This window comes from Tupaia chinensis, unplaced genomic scaffold (genome assembly GCF_000334495.1).
Source record: "Tupaia chinensis unplaced genomic scaffold, TupChi_1.0 Scaffold000350_1, whole genome shotgun sequence".
NCBI classification, from domain to species: Eukaryota; Metazoa; Chordata; class Mammalia; order Scandentia; family Tupaiidae; genus Tupaia; species Tupaia belangeri.
This window is the reverse complement of record NW_006159844.1, coordinates 10,117,685-10,136,470: the sequence shown is the minus strand read 5'-3', so window position 1 is coordinate 10,136,470 and position 18,786 is coordinate 10,117,685. Positions and strand designations below refer to the sequence as shown.

Genomic DNA, 18,786 nt, shown 5'->3' with positions numbered 1-18,786 from the left:
TAGAATAGTCTTGGCACCTTTGCTGAAAAATTAGTTGATTGTAGACATACAAGTTTATTTCTTGATTTTTATTTTGCACTTAAGTATATGTATACCTAGGTCAGTGTCACATTGTATTGATTACTATACCTTTATAAGCTTTTAGTCTTTTTTTTTCCTTTCTCTAGGTCAGTCTTGCTAAAGGTTTTTTGATTTTGCTGATCTTTCCAAGGAACCAATTTTTGTTTTTATTGATTTGTTTTTGTTTTTTTATTCTTTATATATTCTCTACTTTTTATTTTTTTCTTTTTGCTAGCTTTGTGTTTAATTTTCTCTTATTTTTCTAATTCACTAAGTATAAAATTAGCTATTAACTTGGGATCCTTCCTTTTCAATGTAGGCTTACATGAACCTAAAGATCAGGTACAAGTGAAAGCTTGTGGTTCCTCTGATCTTTTCTGAGTATGAGTACATCCCTGGAAAAATACATGGCCTTATAGATTCTCTGGCATGTGTGGGAGCTTTGCAAAGTCCTTATTCCCCCATATAGCTCCCTTTCCTAGCCTCTTTTTTTTCCTAGGCTTTTGGTCTGTCTGTCATCCCTACCCCCTGGCTGCAACAGCTATATAAATATATTTGTTTTAATGTTTTTTTGACAAACTATAGCCCTGAGAAAGTTCTGAGTCAGGCAAAACAAAGGCAAGCCCATGAGCCCATTCCTCAAACAGCCACTACAGAGCCAAAGCAATCACTTTACTTTGAGAACAAGGTCTGTATTACCCTCTCTTCAACCAGCAATCTGCATCAGAAACACAGCACTGGGCGCCCCAATGCCACTGTGTAGCTGGAGAGGGGGGAATGGTGGCAGGTAAGTTAAATAGTTCTCATTGAAATTTAGCAACTTGTTTGTTCACTAAGCATTCACCTGATTAAGTTTTCTATTAGTTTCCAGAGCTTTTAAAAAGTTAGTTTTGATCATTAGGGACAGCTTAGTGAAAAAATAATTACTTAGTGGAATAGTGAAGTTCTAGAGTTCCTTGATCCATCATTTTCTCTGATATTGTCTCACACATTGACAGTTTAACTACACACTACACATTATCATTAAAGGTTGATGAAAATGTAGAGTCATATTAGTGTTTTTGGAGCAGGTATGATTAAATTTTAAACTACAAATAGCAACCTAATGTGATTTGCTCTTTCAGTAGGAATTTAACATCTATAGAGAAGAAGTACCACTTACATAGTCTTTTTTTAAAAAGTATTTAAATTTATTTTTTATATTTATTTCCTGTTTTGTTAGCTTGTGTTTTCTGTCGGAAAAATGATGACTGTCCTAATAAATATGGAGAAAAGAAAACTAATGAGAAATGGAATCTCACTGTCCATTACTATTGTTTGGTAAGTATAAGTTATAAATAAACTCTAAAAATTAGATTTTCTTAAGAAGGAAATTAGATCCTTATACCGATTTCTGAGCATTGAATGAGCTGCTTAACTTCTCTGGATCTCATTTTGCCTATGTAAAAGTAGGATTTTTGTATAGCATATTTTAAAATTCTGAAATTACTTTGTACCTATTAAAAACTTGTCATCATTACCTGCTTGTTTTTGCTTATTTAGGGCTTAGGTTAAAAAAAAAAAAAAAAAAAAAAAAACAGGGAAAAATGGTTAGGTACGTAAGAGAAGTATTCTTTTTACCACCTTTTTCCTTTGTTGCTAGTGATAACTCTCAGAAAAGATTTGCTTGAAGGTACAGGGTGTAGATGAAACGTATTTTATTTCACAGAGAACCTGGAAAGAAAAGTTCTGGCTAAAGGCAATAAATATTTGTGGAAAGGAAATAGGTTAATTTATGGATTACTCCAAATAAAACAAAAGAGGTGTTTCATATTGAGATCTGGTTCCTCCTTCACTTTACCTTCCCTCCACCAATTTCTTGCCTCATTCTGTGCCTTAAGATTGTGGTAGGCTAGACTAGCAGATGCATAATGGTTACATTGTTGGACTCACACGTAGTTGACTGCTGTTAAGAGTTCCAGACCTGGTGGTTTAAAACTCACACCAGATTCATATGTGTGCATGCCCAAATCCCAAGAGGAGATGGGAGGAGAAAGGATTGCGATGTGGCCATCCCCCCAGGGGGTAATTTCTCACTGTCTGTCTGTCTGTCTGTCTCTCTGGCAAATTTATATGCCCTATAGCAAAAATTTCTCTAAAAAGAAGATAGTGGTGGGCCACCCCGTGGCCTGGTAACTATGGTGGTGGAATCCCCCATGACTGACTACTTAGTTTGAGTCCCAGAACTGTAGCTTGGAAAACCTGCCAGGCATGGGTGTGTGCATGCCCAAAATCCCTAAAGGAGGGAGAAATGGAAGAGAAAGGATTGTGGTGTGACTATGTGTGCCCTATGGGGGTGGGGAGTTGCTTTCTCACTTTCCCTTTCTCTCTTTCTCTCCAGTAAGTACACTCACCCTCTCAAAATATATGTATCTGTCTATGTAAAAAGATACTAATGCCACCATTACCAACTTAGCATGCCAAGGTTGCAGTGGTACTCAAACTTTTCTTTTTCACACACAGTTTCTTTACACTGAATTAGGTATGTTGCTACCTGACAATCATTCTAAAATTTTGCAAATTAAGCAATATGTATTATCTCACACAATTTCTGAGGGTCAGGAATTTGGTGTCAGCTGAGCCTAGACCTTACTCAAAGTCTCTTAAGATGACAGTCAGGATATCAACCAGATTGCATATGAAGGCTTAGTGGGCTGGAGAATCCACTAATGGGTTCAGCTCATCCTACCTGTTGGCTGGAGGCCTCAGAAATTTACCTCCTGGGCCTCCTATTAGGGCTGCTTCACAGAGTGGCATCTGGCTTCCCCCAAAGCAGGTGATGAGAGGGGAAGCGAGACACCAAGATGGAACCAAAAGACCTACTCTTCAGTCACACCCCACTGCCATTTTTACTTCATGTTCTTTGTTGAAAGTGAGTCTCACGAAGTCCTGCCCACACTCAAATGGAAAATTAAACTTGAATTCACCCCTTGAAGGAAGGAGCATCAAAAAATTTATGGACACACTTTCAAACCTACTGCCTTTCATTTTAAAGGTCTTTTGATGCTTCCTTAAGAAATTAAATTATTTGTAAGTGGTTCGTGTCCCGGACCCAGTGGCTTAAAACTCACGCTGGGTGTGTGCGCGTGTGTGCCCAAGATACCGAGAGGAGAATGGAGGAGAAGGGATTGCGGAGTCACCATCCCCCTGGGGGTGATTTCTCGCTTTCTGTCTTTCTCTCTGGTGAGCGCACATGCCCTTACAGCAAAAACCTCTCCAAAAAAAGAATAAATAAATAAAAATGCTAGAGCTGAGGGGCTGTCATGTGGCATGGTGGTTAAGGTTACTGGAGGACTCCCACATGACCAACTGTGGTTCAGGTTCCAGACCTGGTGGCTTCATTCTCACTTTCTCTCTCCCTCGTCAAATTAAAATAAATAAAGTTAAAAATAATTTTTTTTATAAAAAGAATGCTACAGCTCAAAGACACTGACTTAATGGCAGTCTAGTCCTTTGTACCATTATTCATGTTTAAGAAGACATTGTGTTACTTGCCTTCAGTTTCATATGGTTAGGTATAGAGGGACCAGCAGATGGCTTAATGGCTACATCACTGAACTCCCATGTAGTTGACCACAGTTCAAGTCCCGGACCCAGTGACTTAAACTAACGTTGGATGTGCGTGTGTGTGTGTGCCCAAGATCCTGAGAGGAGAATGGAGGAAAAGGAATTGTGGCATGGCCATCTTCCCTAGGGGGTGATTTCTCACTATCTGTCTGACTTTGTCTCTCTGTCCAGTGAGCATACAGGCCTTATAGCAAAAATCTCCCCCCACCCACCCAAAGAAAGATTAGGCATAGAACCTGATATGCAAGCTAGAATTTCTTATTCACAGTCAATACTCTTTCTTTACTCATGCTTCCATACATATGTGGAATTTATATTATATTATATTATATTATTTATTTATTTATTTTTCTGTATAACTGGCAGTTTGAATGGTGGTTAAGGGCACCAGACTAGCAGTTCAAGTCTCGAACCTTGTGGCTTGCTTTCTCACTTTCTCTCTCTCCCTCTTTCTCTCTCACTCTGTCCATCTCTGGTCAAATTAAAACAAAGAAAGATTATTGTTAAAAAATTATTTTTTCTTTAAAGTATAATCTCCATAGAGAGTGAGAAAGCACTATCCCAGGGAGCTTGGCCCTACCACAATCCATTCTCCTCTCAGGATTTTGGGAATGCATGTACATACACCCAGCAAATTTTTCAAGCTACCAGGTCTAGGACTCAAACCATGGAGTCAGCCATATGGGATTCAGCTACCTTAACCAACATGCCACCAGCTGGCCCACCATATATAAACTGTGAAGTTAAATTCCAATTTTAGCAAGTAAAACATGATCTATTAACTATGATTCAATAGATTTTTGTGTAAATGTACTTCTATGATTTAGAATTCAGCTAAAGTTAGCCTGACATATTACTGATAATCTGGATTGTCTTTATAGATTTTGTTGTTACTACATTCATATTGTTTTTTATTTATCACTTCTTTATTCTAAAGCTTAATTATAGATGTTCTTTCTTTTTTTTCTCCCTCTGACTTATCTACCCTCTTCCTTCTTTCTTTTCTTTTCTTCTCCCCCTCCCCCATAAATCTTTATGGAGGTTTTATTTTTTTTTGGGGGGGGGAGAGGTTTTTGCTATAGGGTGTGTGCGCTCACCAGGAAGACAGAGAGAGACAGAGAGACAGAAAGCGAGAAGTCACCCCCCACCCACCCCTGGAGGGATGGCGACGCCACAATCCCTTCTCCTCCATTTTCCTCTTAGGATCTTGAGCACACATGCACACGCACACGACGTGAGTTTAAGCCACCAGGTCCAGGGCTCGAACTGCAGTCGACTACATGGGAATCCAGTGACATAGCCATTACACTAACTGCTGGTCCCTCTGGAGTTCTTTTAGAAACCAGTTTAGGTATAGAAACTGTTGATGAACAGTGTATTCCACTGAAGCACATTAATGGCCTCTTAACCTTGACCATGAAAAATAACTTATAGATAAGTGCTTGAAAATTTTGTCATTTTATGTCCTTTTTTTATTGGAATAAATTTTGTGGATATATATATTCTAAACTAGTTTCTTAGAGTTTATTTTCTAATTGAGGATATATTCATAGTTGATGTCAAGTGGAATTTGGCAGAGAGGGAAAGAAGAAGAAGGAGTTTATGGTTTTCTGATAGAAGATATCAGGAAAGAAGTAAATAGAGCTTCTAAACTGGTAAGTATTTTACTAATTACACTAAATACTATAAATATTGTCTCTACTTGGGCAGTCTTTTTCTCTCGGTTCTGTACTAGAAATTTATGGCTTTGATTTTATGTTTCAGTGCATATTTTTGTTAAATATATAGTATGTTTCAGAAGAACATTTTGTATTTTTTGCAAATGGAAGAAACTTAACTAACCCTGGATAATAAATTTAACAAAACTAATTTTACTTCTTTATCTTATTCCAGCCTATCCATCATTTTATCTGCTCTTACTAACAAAATATGACCATAATTGCACTCTGCTATTCTATAAACCTTCAATCCTAAATCAAACCAACAATTTACCTTTTTATTATACCTCAGCTGCTGAGGTAAGAATAATGGGTTGAAGTAGAAATTGCACAGTTATGCAGACTGATAATTTACCATCTCCAGAACTCTTGTGGCCCTTCTGTGATGTCGCATGCTTGTGTTCTGTGTCCCCTCTTATTCTCTGAGATTGGTATTCTAAACTTGATCCACTTGTTCATTCAGTTATCATCTCTGAATGTTTTATTTGGTAACTACTATCCTGTGTGCAAAGAAAAGACTATAGGTCTCTATATGATGTGAGTGGAAAGAATAAAAATTAGGGACCAGTCGATTGGTGCAGCAGTAATGCAATGCTCTGTGACGCTGGACCCACATAGGAAGGAACTGGGCTTGTATCCCAAGGCCTCCCTGTGCATGTACTTTAGATGCACACATACTCATGATCCACACTGACTGAGGCTGGGAATGATTTACGGTGTGAAGGCCATGCTGGGGATGCCTGCCTCTCTCTCATTAAAAAATAAAATCAAATAAATAATGAGAAAAATTGAGAAGATTGGAAGTATAAGGAATTCTGTTCAGAGAGTCTGATGCTAGACTTGATTTCCATGGTTGAGCAGTTGGGGTGATAAGAGAATTCATTGTTACACCAAAGTGGAGATGAAGAGTATTGACACATTGTAGTTGATAAACAAAATGAAAGGTTGTCCCGTAAGTGCTGAAGTTGTTTAGAATGTCAGTAAGAATTAAAATACAGAGAAAGTCTATGAACCAATTACCAAAGCCTTGAGGTAGATGAATAACTAGGAAGTGAGTAGGTGGCAGAAGAATAGATACCAATAGGCTTGAAAGATAAGTTTTTATAGGCCAGCAGGTGGCATGATAGTTGGAGTGCTGGATTCCCACATGACCATCTGCAGTTCGAGGCCTCGACCTGGTGTCTTTCCTTTCTCATTTTCCTCCTTCTCTCTCTCTCTCTCTCTCTCTCTCTCTAGTCAAATTAAAAATAATAATAACCAATAAAATAAAATAAATACAATAATTATATTTTTAAATCAGGTTTTTTTAATGTATAAAAATAGAGGTCTACAGTCTTCAACAGAGAGCTGAAATAATGTTTACCTTCCTGCTTCTATCTATATCCAGTTCTCACCCTGTGCCAAGTCCAGATTTAAGGAAGGTGGGGAACACAGCTTCATTCAATAAAGTTTATAAAGAAAGCACATAAGAACATTTGTTTTAGTTGAGACAAAAAATTGGAAGCAATTATTTCTGAAGATGCCAATGAGTCAAGGGAGTTAATGGCAAAATAGAAGCTCTAAGGTACAAGGGAAACACCTTAGCAAAAAGGTTTGCGTGAGGACTGTGTGAGGATATTAGTATGAAAATACTTCAACCTGCTGATTTACAGTGAACTTGTGCTGAAGGATGGTGGCACCTGAAGGTCAATTTATATTTTGGAACTACTTGTTTTCATAAAACATCTGAATCTTCTCTGAATACATTGTGAACCTTTGAGCATATCTTGATTCTGAAGAAGAGTTCTCATTTGTCACCTCAAATTGGAATTTCTTGTGTAGTTCACTGGAGAGACACAAGTTGACCAACTATTCTGTGACTTGAGTGGTGTTGGATGAGATTAGCTACAGTAAGACTGTTTTCCCTGAATCAGTGGCTGTTATGATGGCCATCTTAACAGTTCCAAGAAGTTTTGGATACCACTTTGTATTTTATCAATGACTAACTAACTCATTTAATCATCTGTTTGTATACCACTATTTTTTAGTTAGTGGCAGTGGTATATTGTATTCATTAGCTAGGGCTGTCATAACAAGTTGGCTGCTTAAAACAAATTTATTCCCTCATGAGAGCTAGAGTTCTAAAGGTGTTCGAAGGATTGGTTCTTCCTGGAGGCTCTGAAGGAAAATCCATTCATGTCTCTCTCGTACCATCTGGTGGTGGCTGTTGGCCACCTTTGGTGTTCCTTGAGTCATGACAGTATAATTCCAGTCTCCTCTTACATCTTTAGATTGCCTTTTTTCTTGTATGTCTATATTTTAAACCTCCCTCTCCTTATAAAGACACCAGTAATTTGAATTATAGACTACTCTGAATCCAGAATGATCTCATCTCAAGATTCTTCATTGCATCTACAAAGTTGCTAGAACAAAATAAGTTCACATGCACAGGTACTGAGAGTTAGGACTTGAACATATCTTTTGGGGGACTGCTATTCAACACACCACAGGTACCTAACACCTTTTCATTTGGTTAGGATAGAGTGACCTTAGCCAATATATAGATACATACATCCTTTTTTTTGAGAGAGAGATTTTTGCTACAGGGCACATGCACTCATTGGAGAGACAGAGAGGGACAGAGATGGAAAGCGAGAAATCACCCCCAGAGGGGATAGCCAAGCCACAATCCCTTTTCCATCCTCTTCTCGGGATCTTGGACACACATGCACATGCACCTGGCACACTTTTCAAGTTGCTGAGTCCAGGACTGAAACCGCAGTCAGTCATGTGGGAGTCCAGCACCTTAACCACTGGGCTACCTGCTGGCCCTGGCTCCATTTTAGCCAATATTTTAGGAATTGGTTTCTAGTATCGTTTTCCTGTTGTTCTTGGTGTTTCCTAATTGCTATGCTATTGAGATTTCAATGACACTTTTATGTATAACTATTATGTTTATAAAATCTTCACTTTAAAATATTAGTAGAGGGACCAGCAGTTAGCGTAATGGCTATGTCGCTGGACTCCCACGTCGTCGACCACAGTTCAAGTCCCGGACCCGGTGGCTTAAACTCACACCGGGCACATGTGCATGCATGCCCAAGATCCCGAGAGGAGAACGGAGGAGAAGGGATTGCGGTGTGGCCATCTCCCTTGGGGGGGTGATTTCTCGCTTTCTGTCTCTCTGTCCCTCTCTGTGACTGGCAAGCACACGCGCCCTATAGCCAAAAAAAAAAAAAATTTAGTAGATAGGAAGAAAAATGAACCTCTTGGTCTCATCCTCCTATTAGGTTCAGATGTTTCTTTTATCATAAATTTTAGAAGAAAATCTTTAATGTCTTTAGGTTGTTTCTAGGTACAGTAGGTTTTTCAGGATATACCTTTCTTTTTTATTTTTAAATGAGAGAAAGAGTTATTTCTGTCATTCTCACCATGTTGCAGTTCTCTTGCTCCAGCCTGTCAGTTAGCTAGGATCGCCTAAGTTAATCCGGGAACTGAACCTGGGCTGCCCAAGAGACCTCAGCCTCTTTAATATACTATCATCACAAATATTATAAATAAAAAATAATTTTTAAACTCTCCACAAGGAAAATTCCATTATACGTTGATCATATTATTCTGATTTGTATGTTATGGATAATATTGTCATATTTTCTTCTAGAAATGCAGTGTTTGCAAGAAAACTGGTGCTTCAATTGGATGTGTTGCACCCCGGTGTAAACGAAGCTACCATTTCCCATGTGGACTTCAGAGAGAATGTATTTTCCAGTTTACTGGCAATTTTGCGTGAGTTATTTAATATCTTATATGAATGTTAAAGAACACTGGGAAATAGATATCTCAGTGATATAATTTCTGTGTATAATTTTTTTACTGAATTTATTTATAATATATCAACGTAGCAGGTTTAGAGATTGACCATGTCTAGAATATGCCTAGTGATTACTATTTAAAGCTTTCATTTCTAGGCAAAAACATGGAACTATTAAATTAAAACAGCGAAAATTGTTACCATAAAGAATTCTAGGTTTATACGTCACTCTTTAGAATTCACTGTGGGACCAGCAGTTAGTGTAATGGCTATGTCGCTGGACTCCCACATAGTCGACCATGGTTAGCATCCTGGGCCCGGTCGCTTAAAATGCACACCGGGTGCATGTGCATGCGTGCCCAAGATCCTGAGAGGAGAATGGAGGAGAAGGGATTGTGGCGTGGTCATCCCCCCTAGGGGGTGATTTCTCGCTTTCTATCTCTCTGTCTCTCTCTGTCTGTCTGGTGAGCGCATGCGCCCTATAGCAAAAACCTCTCCAAAAAAAAAGAATTAATGCACTGTTTTTATTTCACAGAGCTCTCTGCATTTCTCACTGAGAAAATTAAGGCATGTAAATTTTGTTGAGTCTGAAAAATACATATTATGCCTGGGGTTGCCCTTAAAAATATCTGATTCTTTCATACAAATTTAAACATGAAGATATTACACATTTTGACATTAGTAGACTAATTTATAATGTCAGGGCTTCAGTCTGTTGTAGGTTGTGAGATATAGATGATTTTTTTCTTACACAGCATGACTTATAAAACTGACATAGTTATGTTCTGCAATGCATAAGATAGTGTTCTTAAATAATTTACATTTTAGGTCATTTTGTTGGCAACATCGACCTGTTCAAATAATTCCATCTAATAATTATAGAGACTCCTTACCATGCACCATTTGCCTGGAATTTGTTGAGCCTGTTCCAACTTATAATATCTTACGAAGTCCTTGTTGTAGGAATGCTTGGTTTCATAGAGACTGTTTACAGGTAAGGCATGTTTTCAAAGCTTTCTCTGATTTGTTGCTGGTTGGAATTTCAAATGATAAAGCATTGAAATGAATATTAGTTTTCTTATTGCTTGTAACTTTTTCAGACAACTTTAAATCATTTATTTCGAAGTGTATTTTACATGTAAAGTTCACTCTACCCAAGTATATAATTGACATTTTAATAAATGCTTTAGATGTGACCTCTTTTATCTATCTATCTATTTATTTATTTGAGATTTTTGCTATAGGACTGTGCGCTTGCCAGAGAAGGAGAGACAGAAAGTGAGAAATCACCCATTCTTGGCGGGGGGGGGAGGTGGTCACGCTGAAATCCCTTCTTCTCCATTCTCCCCTCAGGATCTTGGGCATGCACACACACACATGCCTGGCCTGAGTTTTTAAGTTGCTGGGTCCCGGACTCATAAACTGTGGTTACTACGTGGTAGTCCAGCAACATAACCATTCCGCCATCTGCTGGCCCCTCGATGCAACCTTTTAATGTATACTTATCAAATTTTGTTGTTTTACCTAAGAATTTTATTTCTGTTTAACAACGAATAAAACAGATTCTAATTCTTATATTCCATTTACATATTTAAACTATAAAATCAACATATGTGAAATAACAGTAAGCTTGATTGCAAGCTAAGGTATTTAAACATTAATTTAAAATTTTTCTCTATATTAAATACTTTATCATAAGTTCTTGACAGAGAACTGATTGTTATCAATGAATTAAAAGTATTGGTCCTTTGAGTCACCTTTTATATTAAGCCTGATGACTAGCTTTAAAGTAAATATAAAACATATTACATTAAGTATAATTGATACTTCTTGGATTTGGAAAAATACTTGAAATTTTTAAAAAGATCACAGTTATTAATAATCAAATATGTGATATTCTTGTGTGAAAATACCAACCGATAGACACTGTAGTAAAGGATTTGACTAAGTATAATACTGCTTTTTTTCCTTAAAACACCCTTTTCTTTATTTCTTTCTTTATTAGTTTTTGCCATAAGGCATGTGCACTTGCTAGAGAGAGAGCAAGGTTTAGAGAGAGAGAAAGTGAGAAATTACTCCCTGGGGGGGGGGGTGGACATGCCTGAGATTTTGGGGTATGCACACATAGGCACCCAATCTAAATTTAATACCTTTTCTTAAGCTTGGATTTTATTATTGTTTAGTAAAGTGAAATGTTACCTCTGGTTGCAAATTATCCACAGACATACTTTTTAACATTAGAAGATGTGAATATTCTTATATTTCAATAAAGTTAAAAATACTAACAGTACTTAAAGTAATAAAATTGGATTTCTTGCTTTTCTTTTTTTTTTTAATATGGACCTAGAACTTTTTTTTACTTATAATTATTTAGTTAAAAGAGGCAGGATGGGACCAGAAGGTGGTGTGGTGGTTAAGGCATTGGACACTCCCACATGGCTGACCAGGGTTTGAGTCCTGAATCTGGTGACTTGCTTTCTCACTTCCTCTCTCTCTCACTCTCACCTTCTGTCTCTCTCTGGTCAAATTAAAAAATAGATGAATGAATAAATTAAATAATTATATTAAAAAAGAGGCAAGATGGAGCCTAGTTTGTTGAGGAAGTATTAAAAATTGTGTTAATTCTTACAAAGAAGTGTTTATAAAAGAATCCCAGAAAGTGCAGTTAATAAGCAATATCATGAAGTGTTATCCTTACCTATTGAAGAAGAAATTCACAATATATGAGAATCTTTAAAATATAATATTTACATTAAGAGTTTACATTTGAATAAATGCAATTGCTGCCAAATGTGTCATCTTGTTAATTTTATAACCATATGTTATTCTTCAAGACAAATTAGATTTGCCTCATATATGTGATAGTAATGAAACAGAGAAGGGTTCTCAAACTTGACCTAGCATATTCATAGGGCTTTTTATGTGATCACTCAGAAAATTCAGAGTTTTTAATTCTATCATTAAAAATGTAGAAATAATATTACTAACAAAAATAAATAGGCCTGTTTTATTCAAATGAAATGTAAAATCACAACTACACAGATACCTGGTTATAATATAAATATCAATAATCAGTTACTACTTAATTAGAGCGTACTAAGACAGGGCCAATTGTTGAGTCATTTTCTCTCAAGGAGTACCAGCGCTTTTCCATTCTGGTACCAACCACAGTCTTAACTGAAATAATAATATGAATTTATCTGGTATATTTAGCTGCAAGTAGTTAAATAAATGTCAGTATTTGTAAGTACTACACATTGGGGAGGGACTAGAGATTAATATCAAAGAAATTGGTAGACTGGCCTTGTAGCTCAGTATTTAGAGGGAGCCAGATCCCACTGAACTGTAGTTTCAAATCCTGGCACTGGCAGCTTGAAAAACATGCTGGCACTTGTGCATGCATGCCCAAGATCCTGCCTGACTGGAAGGAAGAGTTGGAGAAAAAAGGATCATGGCATGACCACACCCATTAGGGGATGTTCTCTCTCTCCCTGTCTCTTTCTTTCTTCCTTTCTCTCTGGTTAGTTCATTAACCTCCTAGCAACTAAAAGTAATCAAAGAGGAGGGTCTGAGGAAGGACATTTAGAAGAAAAATAGAGAGGCAAAGCAAAAATGGCACAAAGAAATGTGGTATTATCTGTTGAAGATCTTTTGTAGTTTTATCAACTGTACTAGGGAGAAATGTTTACCTGTTGAAATATCCATTTTGTAAGACAAATAATAATGTGATTGAATGTATAAAAGAAAATGAGATTAAAAAAATAATTTACACACAAAAAAGTACTCAAAGAAATTAGTAAAAAATTTTCACTCTGTGTATCTAAAGAATTGTCATTATTCTTGTTCAGCTTGGATTTCTGTCATTGCTCTAATGTTATTAGTATCATCCATGTGTCCTATGTTGTTTTTTCCCTCCATATCTAAAACTTCCTTGTGTCATATCATACATGAGTAAGATCTGGCAACTGTCTGCAGTTGCTCAAAGCTTGTTTAGGTTCAGATGTTTCAGTAACTTTTGCTTCTTTGCCATACGTTCTCTGTGTGTATATGCCACTTGCTAGCTGTCTAAACATGGAATTTTCTTTGTTCTCCATCCATAAATTATTCCTTAAGTATATCAGCTTTACCTAATAAATATTTTTTGTCTATACTTTTTTGTTAAAACCCCTCTCTAGCTGTTTAAACTTGACATATTTTGCTGGAGACTGCTAGTTGTTTTTTTCCTAAGTACCTTATCGATTCATTCTCCATAACACTGACTTTTATTTACCTGTCTAGCATCATTATTTTTAGTTTATTTGGCCATAATGTTAAGTGTCTTGTAATTTCTTTAAAAAAAGTTTTTGCCATAGGATGTGTGTGCTTGCAAGAAAAAGAGAGACAGTGAGAGGGAAGGTGAGAAGTCACCCCCTAGGGGGATTGGTCACACCACAATTCCTTCTCTTTCATTCTCCTCTTGTGATTTTGGGTACATATATACATGTACCTGGCATGAATTTTAAACCATCAGATCCAGATTGAAACCACAATTGGTCATATGGCAGTCCAGCGCCTTAACCACTATGCCACCTGCTGGTCCCATCTTGTAGTTTTTAAAAATTAATCTTTTTCTTCCATGAGGAAGAAAGATAAAGAGAGAGTACCCCTAATAGGATCTTAACACTACAGTCTACCTCTAGGCCCAGATCATGGATGCCTGTGTGCTCAGAGTCCTCGGGAAGATCTCCATACCCGAACCTGGAAATATCTCGTGTGGGTCAGCCCCTCAGAGCATTGTTTTCCTCTTGTGTCACCACTGACCCCCTGATGTATTCATGTATTTCTCTAGTCACATGTTCTTGCTCTTGCAGCTCAGACTTGATGTATGTTATTCCTTATCCTTGGAATATGTTTTGTACCTATTTTCCTGCCAAAATTCTATTTCTTCTTCAAACTTAATTGCAGGTTCACTATCCCTTGACATTATTGTCACCATAGATTTAGGTACTTCTTCATGTGTATACTTCAAAAACAAAACAAGAAGCAAAAAAATTTTACACAATACTTCAGTTGTATATATGTGTACCTACTCATTAGGATTCTTTGAAGTTCAATCTAAGTCATATGTTTCTATTTTTGGCATATAGTGTAGTGTTTGGTATCTCTAAAGTAGGGGTTAAATAATTGTTAAGTGAATGTGTGCTACTAGTTTTTTGTTGGGACTGACTACTCTTTCTAGTAGGCTTACCATTTCTACTTTCCTTCTGAGTACCATTTGTCTACTGCATCTGTACTGGTATTTGCTGTAGCAGAGAGAATAGGTTTCTCTTCTTTGAGGAAGAGAACATACTTAGAACCAAATATGATTGATATGTCACACTTATTTAAATATTCTTCTTAGAAGGAGTAATTCAAGAGTTGCACTGTTTTCCCTCACAGTTGTATAGACGACAACACAGTATTTAAAAGGAAGAGAAATAATAAGTACCAAAGGTTGAGAAAACTATGTGTGATGTATACAAAGCTAATAGTCTGTTCAATAGCTTTAAAAAGAAAGAAAGAGAGAAAGAAAAAAGAGCCAGCGAGTGGTGTAGTGATTAAAGTGCTGTATCCCACATAGCTGACTCCTCAGTTTGAGTCCTCAGCCCAGTGACTTGAAAATCACCTTGGGTACGTGTGTGTGGTTGACCAAAATCCAAAGAGGAAAATGGGGGAAAAGGGATTGCAGCAGAGCCATCCTCACCTGGGATGATATACTTAGGGAATGATTTGTGGTTGGGGAAGATTTGTGGTTGGGGAAGATTTGTGGTTGGAAGAAGATTCTATGTTTAGACAACTAGCACTTTCTGTCTCTCTCCAGTGAACACACACACCCAATAGCAAAAAAACCTAAGGGAAAAATAAAAAAAACACCACTGGGGAGAAAAGATCTCCAGATTTTTAGCCCCGTGATAACTTAGTGTTTAAAGTTAAAATTTGAGAACCACTAACATAGAAAATGTTTTCATGATAATATTAAGTGAAAAATAGCACGTGTTCTGTTCATTATATAATTCATAATCTGCTAACAGACCTAAATTGTTTTTAAATATTTATTTAATTTTATCCATTATTATTATTATTGTAATTTGATGAGGGGTGAGTGAGAAAGCAAGCTGCCAGGTCCAGGACTCGAACTGCAGTGGGGCATGTGAGAGTACAATGCCTCAACTACCACAACCACACCACCTGCCGGCCCCGCCAGACTTAAGTTGTTAACAATGGTTTTTCTATTTTCCACTGTAGGTTCAAGCAATAAATGCTGGAGTGTTTTTCTTTAGGTGTACAATATGTAATAATAGTGATATCTTTCAGAAAGAGATGTTGAGAATGGGCATTCATATTCCTGAAAAGTAAGTAACATTTAGCTTTTTGACAAAAAGTATTTTAAATGTAGAATTTAATTTAATAGCAGTGGAAATAATCACTTATGTGTGATTAAGTGATCATGGGCAGGTAGCCATTTCAAATGGTGAAATATAAAACTGCTTTTTCCTCCCCAGGTTTCCATTTCTTTAAGAGCAGGAACTCTGATATAAATGTCTCATTAGTTGATTTGTAGTTTCTTAATTACTTCAGCTGTGTTCAACTGTTAATTGATTTAAGCACAATTATAATAGGCTTAAAAATCTATAAATTAAGAGATCAGCAGTTAGCGTAATGGCTGTGTCGCTGAACTCCCATGTAGCCGACCGCGGTTTGAGTCCCGGACCAGGTGGCTTAAACTCAGCCGGGTGCATGTGCGTGCATGCCCTGGATCCCAAGGGAGAATGGAGGAGAAGGGATTGTGGTGTGGCCACCTCACCCCACCCCCCGGGGGTGATTTCTCGCTTTCTGTCTCTCTGTCTCTCTTTCTGGTGAGTGCACGCACTCTATAGCAAAAACCTCTCCCCCACCCCCAAAAAAATCTATAAATTAAGAGAATCAATATGTGGTTTATAATGTATGAGAAGTGGGACCAGCAGTTGGCGTAATGGCTATGTTGCTGGACTCCCATGTAGTTGACTGCAGTTCGAGTCCTGGACCCAGTGGATTAAACTCATGCCAGGCGCCTATGCGTGCATGCCCAAGATCCCGAGAGGAGAATGGAGGAGAAGGGATTGCGGCTAGGCCACCCCCGCCCCCCCCCTGGGGGGGGGGTGATTTCTCACTTTCTGTCTCTTTGTCTCTGTCTTTCTGGTGAGTGCACATGCCCTATAGCAACCCCCCCAAAAATATATATATATACATATATATATGAGAAGTATTTTCTTAATGCTTAAGGTGAGGAATCCAGAAATGATGATAGTAAAGTTGAAATTAAAAATTAGACGTCAACTATTAGAGAAAATAAATGTAAATTTTAGAAAATTTCTGCTTAATTTTTCATTTCACATTGAAAAAATTCAGTGTGAGACAAATTAACTAGAATAAAATGACACTAATGGATTTTATATCTTGAAGACAATGATTGAACCTTAAAAAGACAAAGTTTATCTTTGTTTCTATGTAAGTGAAAGGTTTTTATTTTTAGATTCATTACTGATCTTTTTATGTAACATTTTTAGGATAAAGTATATTTTATATCTTGCTTCACTTATAGAGATGCATCTTGGGAATTAGAAGAAAATGCTTATCAAGATCTTCTGCAGTACCATGAGCATTGTGATGTCCGAAGATGTCGTTGCAAAGAAGGGCGAGATTATAATGCACCTCATAGGTACTATGGAAATTCAGATGTGCTTAGTGATTCCTTGTTTAAACCTTCAGCTGAGAAAGTAGATTTTCTAGTTAGTGGAACATAAGTAGTATCGCTCTTAGAATGTTTGAAATTTTAATCGAGATGACATATATATTTGTTAAATGTGTATTTACGCCTGGTTACAGAGGAATTTGTTAGTATAGCTATATGTTATTTCTTTGGTGTTTTTTTCCTGAAACTGTATTTTCTGTAGCTATCATATCTTATATAGCAGTCACTAGCCATATATACTATTGAGTACTTAAATGTGTACTTAAAATAATGACTATTCTAAATTGGGAAGGTGCTGTAAGTATACAATACATGTCAGAGACTTAGTTTGCTAGGGCTGCCATTACAAAATGCCGCCGACTGGATGCCTGCTATAACAGAAATTTATTTTGTCACAATGCTGGCGGCTAGAAGTCCAAGATCAAGGTAATAGGAGGATTAGTTTCTTCTGAGGCCTCTTTTCTTGGCTTGCAGATGGCTCTCTAATACCTATGGCCTTATGTAATTGCTCTTTCATGTTACCTATCCTTAAAAGGACACCCCTCTTTGGCTTAGTGACCACCCATGGGACCTTATTTTACTGTAACTACCTCTAAAAGTTTATCTCCAAATATAGTTGCATTCTCTGGTACTAGGTGTTAGGACTCATTTCAACATAAGAATTTGGAGTGGGAGGGATATAATTCTGCTCTTAATCATATGAAAAAAAGAATATTAATATCTTGTCAGTAACTTTATATGCATTACGTGTCAAAATGATACTATATTTGAAATAAAACATTCAAATTTATTTCTGGTTCTTACATCTTTACATGTGACTACAAGAAAATTTGAAATTACACATATAGTTTGCATTGTCTTTCTACTGGACTAGAGGGTAGTTTACTTATATTAATCTAGCAGTGTTTCTTTTGGGCCAGTATAAAAAGAGTTAGGCATTTGAAATTTACTGATTTCTCTTTTGTAATGTCAGTAGATAATGGCTGTATTTCTATGTTTTTTTTAATTATTTTATTTTTAGTTTTTTGCCACAGGGTGTGTGTGCTCACCAGAGAGAGACAAAGAGATGAAGAGAGGAAAAGTGATTAACGCTCCCCACACACATATACACATACTGGGGATGGCCATGCTGCAGTCCCTTTTTCATTCTCCTCTCGGTATTTTGGGCATGCACACACATACACACCTGGCATGATTTTCAAGCTTACCAGGTCTGGGACTCAAACTGCATTTGGCCATGTGAAAATACTGTACCTTAACCACCATACCACCTGCTGGCCCATAGCTATGTTTTTCAAGTCATTTTTGTGCCTTTTATATACTGTATTGGGTACTAGGAACCAAGAGTGTCTTCATTTTTTTTTTCCTTAGATTTTTGCCATAGGGCACATGTGCTTTACAAGAGAGACAAAAGAGGGAAAAGGAGAAATCACCTCCGGGGGTAGGTGGTCATGCTGCAATCATTTATATCCCTTTCTTCTCTCAGAATTTCGAGCATGCACACACATGTGCCCAGTGTGATTTTTCAAGTCACCGAGTCCAGATTCAAACCTTGGTTGGCCATGTGGGAATCCAGTTTCTTAACTACCACACCACCTACTAGACCAGTGTCTTCATTTTTTAAGATGCAGGATAGAAAGTAAATCCATTTTTGTCAATATTTATGCAAGAAAAGTGAACAGATTGTTATCCCTGTTACATAATCTTATTTAATATTGTAAACTTAGAATGCAGAGCAGAATGGGGGGGGGGAACGGGGAGTGCTGTTTCTCATGGAAAGTGCTTTGGGTGGGTCAGTTACTACTGGTTTGTGAAAGTTCAGCTGACCACTTTGGAAAGTTTTCCCAAAACAACTCATCCCA

General features: G+C 37.2%; 1 protein-coding gene across 1 annotated transcript in view; it reads left to right on the top strand.

The window, feature by feature from the left end:
- The window catches only part of G2E3 (G2/M-phase specific E3 ubiquitin protein ligase), a 64,531-nt gene that overhangs the window by 23,565 nt on the left and 22,180 nt on the right, over window positions 1-18,786 (top strand). The window contains 6 exon segments of the mRNA XM_006172373.3: window positions 1,283-1,380; window positions 5,220-5,321; window positions 9,025-9,149; window positions 10,003-10,168; window positions 15,439-15,545; window positions 16,775-16,891. Of these exon segments, the coding sequence (XP_006172435.2) occupies window positions 1,283-1,380; window positions 5,220-5,321; window positions 9,025-9,149; window positions 10,003-10,168; window positions 15,439-15,545; window positions 16,775-16,891 (715 nt within the window).